The following is a 12,135-nucleotide window of genomic DNA, read 5'->3' on the forward strand; positions in this document are numbered from 1 at the left end:
TAGACAAAAATTGCAAGGTGCCCAAGTTTAACAAGAAACCGCAAGTGACTGAGGAATCAGAGGGTGCTAACAAACTGCAAAGCTCTGATCCCTATGATGAGCAGAGCACGCCAAAAACAACCAACTCCAGCTCTGCAGTCCAAATCAACTCGACAGCAAGTATGAACTGTTCTGAAAATGGAACGAGTCAACTGAACATGGCAGCAGAGGTTCAGCAGACAAGCCAATTGAACTCAAACAGCCCAAACACTGCTGAACACAGCGAACACTTTTCCTCTCAGTCCACAGTTTTCTGACTTTTTCTCTTTGTCTCCAAACTCTCATTATTTCCATTTTTACATTTCCATGCCTGTTTGTTACTTCTAAATACTTCTCTTTTTTTTGCACAGTTGGTAGTATTTTATATAAGCTGTAACAGAATGCTTTTTTACTCAATACTTTGTGTGAAAATCAAATTGTAGTGCCACCTGCCAAGAAATGTGCTCAGTGCTGCCATACTGACTGTACAATATGCTTATGGGCTTGAATTAGAACAGAAAAGAGGCTTGCATATACAGAATACCTTTGGCTTATTTTATTTGTATGGTTTAATGATCTGAACTATGAGATCAATTCTAGTGTAAAATATACCCCAGAGTTCACAGATTAGTCAGTTCATCACGTGATAAGTATGTTGTTTAAGTTCATAATCGTAACATTAACATTTCATAACCAAAACTGTTTTTATTTAAATTTTACTAATCACCAAAATTTTTAAATCCCACATCCCTGAGGTCTGTTTCCCAAACTGTTTCCTGGCTGCATACTGCTGAATTTGAATTTGCTCTTTTCCGTCTTCACCGGGATAAGTGCATGAAAATTTAGGATGCTGTTACTTCCTGCAGAATCCAAATTACGCAGAAGAAAAAATTATGTTAGATGTTTTTTCAAATGAGGGAAAATTACCATAAGAATTTCCCAAAGGTATGCAAATTCTGTGAAATAAGCTTCACAGTATTCAGAAAGGATGATCACACATTTGTTGATGAGACGTATTCATAAACCTGTTGCAGTGATTTAAGCTGATATATTGCATTTTTGGGTGTACTTAACAGGAACTATGTGCAGTGATGAATAAATGTGAGACAGAACTTCACAGATGTTCGACAATATACAAAAAGAAATCTAGAAATGCATACACTGAAACAAACATTACATGAAATAAAAAATATTAGATATTATACAAAGACAGACTACAGAAAATCCTTTAATTTAAATGTAATAAAATTCATTGCAGATATGATGCGGCCAGACACTTCTAAGTGAAAACATCTTTTTATGCTGGACAAAGCATCACCTATAAAAATACATTGACTTTGGTTCCCCAACAGACTCGTGTTGATTAAAGAGAGCCAACCTCTGGGGGACCTGTCTGTTCACATGTGTGCAGAGATCCTCTCAGCATGATAAAGTAGTCACTATGATGTTTGGCTGCACACTGGAAAAGGCTAATTAGAGAACCAATCAATCGTTAACTAGGGCCGCTGCCTGTGGGACTGTCAACTACCGTTACCCTCTCCTTTCCTTTTCCATTCCTCTGACCTTCTGCTTGTCCCATTTGTCTGTGCTTCTCTCGCTCACTTCTTCTCCCCCTGTAGTTATTTCTAATACTTTCCAATCCGTGGCCTCCTCTTGTTAATCTTTCCTCGTGGATCTCAGGAGATTCTATTACCTTCTTTACACTCATTGCAATGCAGCCTCTGTCCCCTCTCTTCCATTTTTTCTGTGCTCAGGTTTTTCGCTTCCTCTCTTCTCTCTCTTTCTCCCACATACCCTTCATTCGTTTGTTTCACCCTCCATGCCCTAAGGAAAATGGTCTTAGCATACCTCCCTTCCAGAGAAATGTAATGTTTGATTCATCACACATTGCCTTGATGGGCAGATCGAAGGCTTGCTAATTCTGTATTCTGTGTTCACTACATGGGGTAATCTCTTTTGTAAAGAGGCTAGCAGCTCACATGCTGTTTTTTTCAACTCAAAAAGCATTAAGCTTGAATGGATGGTATTCTTTATATTCCATTTTTTACAATTGGTTTTATCAAACTCTTTTGTGTCCCGGCTGATAATTCAGTGCAACAGAATGGAAAAAAAAAAAAATACAAGAGAAAAAGAATTGTAACATTTTCCCAATTTTGATGATTAAAGTGTTTCTAAACTTTATTTCCAGAGCACTTTTCTAAGGGAAAATCACAAAACCCAGGATTTAAAAATAGCTTAAGAATAAAATTATGGAGAAATTTTAAAGATGACTCACCAAACCAGATCTCAGCACAGTGGGTTCAAGAAAATACAAACCAAAGACTATATGGTGTACAAAAATGTAAGATATAGCTAATATCCAAGTACAAACAAAATGCTGATCAGAGAGATCCTTTGTTGCATGAAACATCGACCTTCACTAACACCACATACTACATATACTACACATTATGTTTTTGTTAAAGGAATAGTTCTTATTTGGTAATTTTGGGAAATACATTCATTTGGTTTTTTACTGAGAGTTTGCTGAGAAGATCACTGCCATATCCGTACGGTAAATGTGTAGCTACAGCTGGTTAGCTTAGCTTAGCACAAAGAAACAGGGAAACAGCTAGCCAGGCTCCATTCGAAGGAAAGAAAATCTGCCTACCAGCACCTGTAATAACTCACTAAATAACATGTTATATCTTTATTTATTTATTTTAGTTATTTATTCTGTACAAAAATCAAACTAAAATTTAAACAAACTTTTTTTTTTTTTTCACAGGGGATTGTACTTGATTAAGAAATAGTTCAGCAAATAACCCTCTGTAAATCCACAGCTTTCTGCTTCTGGTTTTGTACAGATTAAAGAAACAAGATATAAAGTGTATTGTTGAGCTTTCGAGGTGCTAGTATGCATTTGTTGTTTCCTTTGGACAGAATAAGGCTTGCCCCTGTTTCCATTATGTAGCCTATGTCAAGCTAAACTAACTGCTAGTTGCTGGATGAAGCCTCAGATTTTTTTTACAGACATGAGAGTGGTATTCAACTTCTCATCTAACACTTGAAGATTTTGCTTCAGAATGTTGCTTCATTATACCTTTAGCTGATTCCTGCCCTAATGAGTTGTCTTTGTTTTGTTGGTGAATGTATTTGTTGGCAGCAGAATAATAACACCTGGTTAAAGTGCATAAAAATCTGCAGTGACAAACTCAAGAGCTACTTATATAAAGAGCCCAGATCCACCCTATTATAGATATGATACACAGATTTCTTCAATATTCAAGTCTTGTTGTAATTCTGACCTCACCTCTCCCACCTCTTTTTCTACAACATTACCTTATCACACATCTTCCCCCAAGTCCTCTCTTGTGCAAACTTCCTATGGCTGCTGTCAACTGAGCCATTTTTCTTGATGTTGTATGAAGCAGCAGTAGCCGGCAGCCAAGCCAATAGGTCATCCATCAGATCCCACTCCCATCATCCACTCTGCCTGGGAGGTGTGGCCATATGGCTCTGCCCTGTCCCCTGGTCCCTGCCCATAATAACAGATTACAGCTCTCCAGAGGAAGCTCACATCATTGCTTGGCCATATATCTGAGTGTGAAAGTCGTCATTATTTATGGGCCCAGACAGGTTACAGTTGTACGCTTGTGAACCTGGAGGTTTCAGTCGGGCTGCTCCATTACTCCCCGTTTCTCATTGACTTGTACTGAATTCACTGCAGATGCACTACCGTTGCCTTCAAGAGCAGCTCTGAGTTGTTGTTTTTTTATCTGTTTGATAGAGTGGAATTCCTAAGATTTACTTAACTTCAATTTAGAAAAAAAAACATTGCCGTCTGTGGAGAGAAAATTGCACATTATGACGTGATAACCAAAGACAATTTTATTAACTTTCTTTGAGTTAGTAATTCCTCCATGAATCACAATGTCCGTTTCATATCTACTAGGAGATGCTCTAGATATGTCTGTGTAAACACTGACTTTTTTCAAACTCCAATCTTCGCAGCCTCTTTGATATTTGCGTTTATTGTATCTTTTTTTTTCTCCCTGTTTGGATGAGATAACGGGAGAAAAAACAGCCCACACCAGCGTGATAACATTGTGGCCTTAGGCACCCTCTTTAAAACTGAAGAATATCTGCAACTCTTTAATTTAACACATGAAAATGCACAGTAAGTAAAGCTGCAATTTCCTCACTGGTCAGCAGAATGTAGACGCGCCAGCCTTAAGTATACTTAACATTTAATTCATCTAAAAGCACTTGATATTTTGCTGTCAGTCCATATTTATTATTTGTCTTATTTTCTCCTTTCTGCGGCACACAGCAGGCGAGGCTACGGCAGACAGGTAAGCATTCCTGTTGTGATGTGTTTTTATCTTATTGTTGTGCCAAGACTTTTTGTCACTCTCAAGGCAGCTTGAGGCAGCTTATATCCTATTATTCTTATCTATAACTCGCTTGATGGAAAACACTGAATGAGATTAAGATGAGATCCTGGTGATAGGACTTCTGACACTGACATTACAGTTTAGGTTTGGTTCAAAAGTCTGTTGTATTTTCCAATGTTCCTGTCAAACGGCAGATAAGCATTTGGATGAGTTTTTCTCCTCTGTTGGGAAAAAAAACATAATCAGAGACCAAACAAAGTGACTCTGTTGTGACTCTGACAATTTTGACATTAAACTCTCTTTTTGTCACCTTCAAATGTTAACATCCAACAGACGCAGGACGTTTTATGTTTTTGTTGCAATTTCTTACCTTCTTACTCCACTGCTTGGTTAACTCCTTCCCTCTTTTTCCTTTATTTCCATCAATATTTCATCATATTTTCACCTTGCTCCTCCATGGTGTATAACAGATTTAGCAGTAAACTTGAGAGAGACCTGCATTTTCTGGCTTTAAATCTGAAATGTGTAGAGTGAACTCTTCCTATGTTTGTGTCTCTCTTGAGCATCCCTTCCTTCCATTACCTTATCCTTCTTCTGTACTAATATTTGGCAGCAACAGCAACTGCTGAGACCGTCTCTTCTGAGACCTGAGGTAGAAACTGCTTTTCTTAATTCGCAGGGATTGTAGTCAATCTGCTGTATATTTACCCTGTCTGATCCTGCTGCTCTTCTTCCGCTGTCTTTCTGTAAAGAGTGCTGAGTAATTTTTTTTTTTCTGCCTCACTGAAATGCAGGAACTGTCCATGGAGTCAGGTATTGACCCGGGCCAAGACTACTACACACAGGACTACTATAATTATGACCAAGGGTGAGCATGCAGCCCAATAATAGTCTCATCTCTCTGCAGTCTTACTCTAATCCATGGAACTGATCTCCATCGATTCATTTAAAGGGAAAAAAAAAAAAATTCCATCATTACAACCTATTTATCGTGACCTTGCCTTCCAGCTCCCAGTGCTGAGGTCCTTGGGGGATGAAGAGCATTTCAAAGATGTTCAGACTAAAATGATGTGGATAACTTATGCTGCCCCTTCAGCATTACATACATCAGAATTTTTATCCTCTCTTCTCCCACCAAATGAGATCATTTATGCTGCCTTAAATCAGGTACCTGAGGGCCTGAAAGTGTTTTCCCATGGTTTAGCGGAGAGAGGATGTTTTGGCTTGCCTGTTACGTTGCCCATACGGTCTAAAGAGGAAAAACATGAACTCAAAGCTGGAACAGCTGCACAGTAATTGTTATTCATTAAATGCTCCCACTCTCTTGCAGGTGACTTGCACCACTCTGGGGAATTACCCTACAAGTTTATCAAAACAGCGAGAAGCTTTTACACCTGATATTGCTGAAAGAAAATCTGACTAATGTTAATGTGTTGTAATTGTCTCTGCATCCACTCACCGACCTACCTTTCCTGTCATCTTTAATAACTTTAATTACTGTGTCTGAATCACACCAGCCTTCATTTGCAACAGGCTGTAATTATATTTTAATGGTATGTCACAAAGTTCATAGCAAAAGCTGCAGTTGCCAGTGAGTGTGCCATCACTGTGATCGGATACCTTTGATCCGTGTCTCTTTGCATTGAGGGGCACATTTTAACAACAGTTAAGCTTTTAATCCAGCTATCACCAGGCCCTCACGTGTTAACAGAGTGACCGTGACGTCGACCTCTTTCCCTCCCCCTTGTACAATCTGAAGAGTAATTCACATGTTCAATATCAATGATCTAAGCCAATTAAGGCCATCCACCTCACTAATGGAGAATACCCAATGGTCGACAGTATTTTAATATACGATTTATATTTTCAAAATTTTTCTTCTGCACAGTTTTCAGGTCACGTTTTGTACATTTGGCCATCAACCTTGAAAGAACAAAATAATAGAATGAATGATTGAATCTCTCTTTTTCCTTGTCTTTCAATTCAATGAAAGTTGAAAAAAATCTGTGCATTCTTCCACTGATGAAAGTCATGTAGCCAGACAAAGCAGCATACTGGTAGAGTTATACAACTTGATTTTATTCAGTTGTTTTAACTGGCCTTTGGACATTACATGTTTGCATTCTTGTAATTTATTAGACTCCCTTGACAAACAAGGACAAATATGTACTCCACTGTTTTTACCCACAGTGGAGAATATTTTGTGAAGCCTCATGATTTTTTTTTCTCCATTATATCCTTCGAAATACGCAAAGTGATTTCTAGGACGTGCAGCAAAGCACTACAACAATTACTGCCTATTTTAACAAAGACTGCAAAATCTACAAAAAAAAAGGCGTAATGAACGGTGCCAGCCAAATATAACAGAGGAAGGTATAGGAGATGCAGTTAAATAACCCTTTAGTTTACCAACCAAGTCACGCGCGTATTTAATCTCCTATCATTCTCATTCCCATAGCAGGTATTTGATTTCTCCATGCTGATTTTTTTAGCTACACTCTGTTAAACAGGTTTAAGAATCATTAAAACTATTGGTAAATGCTCAAGTAAGTCCACTGTAATTCTAAAAGGCATATTAACCATCATTTTTTCCTCAGGTATGACCTTCCTCAGTACGGCAGTCGGAGGAGGCTGATATCTCCCATGTATGATGAGTATGGAGAGGTGATCATGGAAGATGATGGGTATTACTACAGTCCACATGGCCCTGAGGTATTACCTTTCCTTAGAGTGACAATATTGCCTTAATGGGTTGTGTGTCATGTGTATTATTGAAACAGTGGGATCAACCCTATGTGACATTTCAACAGTGTGGCTTTATCATCACAAACATTTGCTGAATTAAATATGACTGTCTTAGGGCCGGGGCAGAGGCAGGGGCCGTGGCGGCATGCGGGGTAGAGGTTCATCCAAGAAGGTTGCATTTAGAGACGTGCCACCAGAGGATGAAATCGAACAAGCTGAGCCAGCAGAGGGGGGCGAGCCTTCTAAGGCTGCCAAGAAACTGAAGTCTGTCATGAAACTCAGCAAACTCCTGGCAGCCAGCAAGGGAGGAGAACAGCCATCTGATGCTGGTCCCTCTGGCCCGTCTCCATGGAAGAAAGCCAAAATGTTCAAGATGTTTGGCGCCGGGAAGAAGGACAAGGATTACGCCAAACTGATGTCAGCCCGGCGTATTGACAGCCAGGAGAGCCTGACTGACGGACCAGCACTTATGGGACCAATCGACAGCAAGTCTGATACCCGCAGCCGGCTTGGCAAAGTTTTGAAGAAAATCAACTTGGGCAACAAGTTGCAGCGCCGGAGGAAGTCGCAGAGTAGTGTGAGTCGTGGCTCGGCCACAGGCAGTGAGAGAGACGAGGAGGCCTCACAAGTCACCAGTGAGGATGAAAGGAAATCCAAAGTGTCTATTAGTGTGACAGAAAGTGAGCCAGAGGCAGGTGCAAGTGGAAGCAGTAAGGAGAAAGGCTCTGATGAGGAATCCTCAGAGAAAAGCAGTGTTGACAGAGATTACCTGAAAGTAGATTTAGACCGGGATGATGCCAACGAAAGCACTGTGGACTCAGAAGAAGAGCCTGAGGAAGAGCCGGGGGATTCTGATGAGGAAAGCAAGTCCAAATCTGAAGGAGAAGAAACTGAGAAGGAATCTGTCAGTGAGAAAGAATCTGGAACTGAAAAAGAATCAGGGTCAGATAAAGAGTCCGAGTCAGAAGAGAAGTCATCGGCCACAGAGAAAGAATCAGAAACGGAGAAAGAGTCAGAGTCTGAGAAAGATTCTGAATCTGAGAAAGAAACAGAATCAGGAACAGGTACGGCAACAGAGAAGGAAACAAGCACAGAAAAGGGTTCAGGAACAGAGAGAGACTCTGATGAAGAGTCTGAAGAGGAAGAGGCTTCGGGAAGCACTGGAGAAAGTGGGTCTTCTGCCCGCTCTTCCATGAGATCATCCGCTACTGAGGCCAGCAAGGGGAGCAGCGCTTCAGGCGTAAGTGGCAGTGGGAGTGGCAGTGGGAGTGGGAGTGGCACTGGGAGTGGGAGTGGCACTGGGAGTGGAAGCAGAGGAAGTGAAAGCGCAAGTGAGAGTGGCAGTGGTAGCGCTAGCAGTGGCGAATCTGTCTCAAGCGCTAAGTCATCACAGAGAACCAGATCATCAAGAAGTGCAGTCACGTCAGAGAAGTCCAGTGAGGAACTCAGTGAGGTCGAGTCAGGGACAGGGACAGCCAGCGACGCAGAGTCTGGGAGTGAAGGGTCTTCCTCTCGTGGGTCCAGCCAGAGGAAAACAGCTGGGTCTGAGTCCAGTAGAGGGTCTTCTTCTGGCAGTCAGATGACCGATCAGAGCTCCCTGGGTAGCGTGGAGAGTTCAGCGGGTTCCCGGTCCACCAGTGGCAGCCGGCGTTCCCAAAAGTCCATCCTGAGCCGCGGATCTGAGGACACAATCACAGAGAAGAGTGAAGAAGAGGATGAGGAAGAATCTGAGACTGCTGATGAGAGCAGAGAGTCGGCCAGTGAGCTCAGCGACGAAGCATCGTCTAGGCGGTCCAGTGTGGCGTCTGGAGACCCAGGGCCCTCTGCCCCCTACACTGGTCCCACGTACAGCTCTGAGGTCAGAAGCATTGGTGACACCTCTTTAGAGACATACGGAGGACTGTCCCCTATCACCGAGGTGGATGAGGACGCCATCTCCTCTGACAGATCCTCAGCCAGTGGCTCCGGATCAGAGGCCAGCAGTGCGTCAAAGGACTCAGGAGAAACCAAGGCGACGTCAGATGCTGATTCAGAGTCTGAAGGAAACTCAACTGCCTTCTAGAGAGATATATTGTTCGCTGTGAAGTAAGAGTGAATAAAATCAATTACCCTTGCATGGGAGTGAAGAAATATTACTTGCCACTACAGAGTGTTTCAAACATCCACTATTTCCTCATTTCTCCTTAGCAAGGAAAAACTTTGATGCTTTCCTGCTGCAAAATATGAGAATTTTGCTCTCTTTCTTACATCTTTGACTTACTCTTCTCTTTGATCTTTCCTGAGTGACTTTTTATGCCTTTACTTTACTTCATGCTCTTGTTTCTGCTGTGAGATTTTGCATGTTGCAGTAGTGTCTGCTTTGACTGAATGTTTCCATCTGATTTTGAAAGTTTTACTTTTCAGGAATATACAGTATCACTGCTTTCTGTGGAAAAAATCAGCTCTTACACAGAACTGCAGATATTTGGGATTTGTTCTCATTTTCTGAACCTTCACATTAGAGTATGAATATTTTTAGCAAAACAATAATTTGTAGTTGTTTTACAGTAATAACAGCATTTCGTGATCCATTGACAGTATTTTCTTGCTTTCACTAATGAGGTTTGAGGACACATTTTTATTTCAGTAAACTATAGTCCTCAGTCCTCAAATACATCAGCATAATTTCTGCAAAAGAAAAAGATTATCTTCCCTGTGAATACTGGGTTCTCAGTAGCTGGTGTACAACCCATCTATCTGCAGTGGTTGTGTTGAGAAACTGGCATGCACTGCACCTTCTGGAAAAACTATAAATTTATCTTGACCTTGTCTCCTCCTCAGCCTGGGAGAAAGAAGCTACTTAAGCTGGTGCTAGATCGGGAGAATGAGACCACCTCCACAGGAGAGGAGAGCACCACAGACACCCAGCGAAACCGACTCCCCAACAGCCACAGCAACATCAACGGGAATATCTACCTCGCACAAAATGGCACTATCGTCCGAACTAGGAGGCTGTTACACCCAAACAACCTGAAGTTGGGCTCTCCGTGCCGTCTGAGTAAGCATTTTAAAAAACTAGACAAGTTAGGTGTGACTCACGAAGAACCCCCGCCTGTTATTAGCATTGAGGGTTCAGGAAACGACACAGAAAATGGAACAGGTACATGTGTTCCCTCTAACGTGGACGTCAACCTCAACACCCGGTCCTCCTGTGGCTCCCTGGGATCCACCATCACTGATCTTAAAAGTTTTGGGTCTAAAACCGGTATTGCCAAGGCCTTGATTGACAGAAACAGCATTGGCCCGTGTGTGACTGAGGAGCAAGAGACTTCTGTTGACAACCACAAGAACAGTAGGGAGACACTGGAGTCCCACAGTGACCACACATTATCAGACGACGAGGAGTTATGGATGGGACCCTGGAACAGCCTGCACATACCAATGACAAAACTCTGACTGGCCATGCAGAAAATTACTTATCTTTTTGTTATTTTCCTATCTTTATCATGTTTTTTTTGTTTAGAAAAGGATTATTAAAAAAAATGATTGTGTGCCTCAACTGGATAAGCTCCGATCACTGTCCACCACCAGCCATTGCACTTACAGTCAGTTTTTGTTTAACCACAATATGTTGAAGCTTATTTCTACTGAGCATTTATCACTGACAGGGCTATTACAGACAGGAACATAGAGCTGCAAGGCAATGAGTGCCTCAAAGAAAAATTTGATTTTATGTGAACCGTGACCCTAATTTAAATTTTTTTTAAACTCAGAAGATGGGCCTCTTTTGTTGAGTGATTCAATGTTTAACTTTCTTTTCTCAGCCTCAATTTTTTTTTTTCATCCCGAAACAGATCACAAAGAGATTGTCATTAATTTCACTACAATGTTCAAGATATTTACAGAGAAATCATGGTGAACATATGAAGAAATTGTGATTATATAGTCTATGATAAAGTAAAAGAAACTTATTTTGCTAATAGAATTTTACTTGCAAATAATCAAGATTGTCATTGATTATTTTATGTTGTGATCACTTGACAATGTTTTTGAAAATTTCTGGATAAATATATGAAATTATTTTTGTCTATTTTGTATCTAACAGAGATGAAGAATTTAACATATGACATTAAAAACATAATACCCACACGACTCATTGTTGTGTTTTGACAGTGAATTATGACAGAGTGATCACAGTGTTTTTATATGGACATTTGTAACCAGAGAATGTGATATTTTCAACACCTTTACATGATTCAGATTCACTCTGTTCATGATAATTTATTAACGGACACATCAGGACCCAGTAAGTGGGGAAAATGGCGACCAAGAAATGTATTACATTCAAAAATAAAGCTCTAACCTATTTTAATGTGTATTGTGAAGCATAATTGCAAGCCTTGACTATTTGTGCGACTTCCTCCATCAAGGTGCTCTAGCAGCATGGATAATGTTAATTGCAGCTCACAGTTTTGAAAGTACTGAAGTGCATCATTGTTTGTCTTTATGAAAATGTGAAGAACGTCTGGGGTTATGAAGATACGGTCCTTAAATTGCATAACGGGCATGAAAGTTGAATATAAGGTAACACACGGCAGTAGAACTCGACAGTAAGCTCATAAAAATACAATGTCTGCAGAGAGAGGTCTGTCAGAATGAGGCCTCCTCTGTGCAGTGGGCTTTCACTTTAAAGAAGAACAATGACAGGTCACCAAACATGGGGATATGGATAGCTACTGTATCACTGAAAAGCAGTGGGAAGTATGCCGGGAAGTCTGAGAAACTGACATTCTTGCACTTTCTCACCTGTCAACACAAACTGCAAAAAAGAAGGAAAAAAAAGAGAAACGTGTTTAAAGATGGCAGTGATTGTAGCCAAAAAGACAGAAGGCACTGAAAATCTCTGGCACATTCTCTTCATTTGTTTTCTTGGTTTATCAGAGATTGACATATCTGACACATCCAGAATGACATTTACAAAAAGTGTCCTGCAGTCAATCAAACCGTGAGAATGCCA

The 12,135-nt window shown here is 40.8% G+C and overlaps 1 protein-coding gene across 1 annotated transcript in view; it reads left to right on the forward strand.

Annotated features, from left to right (window-relative positions):
- pcdh15a (protocadherin-related 15a) overlaps positions 1 to 11,267 on the forward strand; it is a 198,451-nt gene extending 187,184 nt beyond the window's left edge. Inside the window, exons 35-39 of the mRNA XM_056396137.1 lie at positions 4,331 to 4,352; positions 5,008 to 5,046; positions 5,189 to 5,262; positions 6,992 to 7,106; positions 9,960 to 11,267. Of these exons, the coding sequence (XP_056252112.1) occupies positions 4,331 to 4,352; positions 5,008 to 5,046; positions 5,189 to 5,262; positions 6,992 to 7,106; positions 9,960 to 10,574 (865 nt within the window). The 3' untranslated portion in view covers positions 10,575 to 11,267. The remainder of the gene's footprint in view (positions 1 to 4,330; positions 4,353 to 5,007; positions 5,047 to 5,188; positions 5,263 to 6,991; positions 7,107 to 9,959) is intronic.
- The last annotated feature ends 868 nt before the right edge of the window (positions 11,268 to 12,135 follow it).

This window comes from Seriola aureovittata, chromosome 14 (assembly GCF_021018895.1).
Source record: "Seriola aureovittata isolate HTS-2021-v1 ecotype China chromosome 14, ASM2101889v1, whole genome shotgun sequence".
Taxonomy (NCBI): Eukaryota; Metazoa; Chordata; class Actinopteri; order Carangiformes; family Carangidae; genus Seriola; species Seriola aureovittata.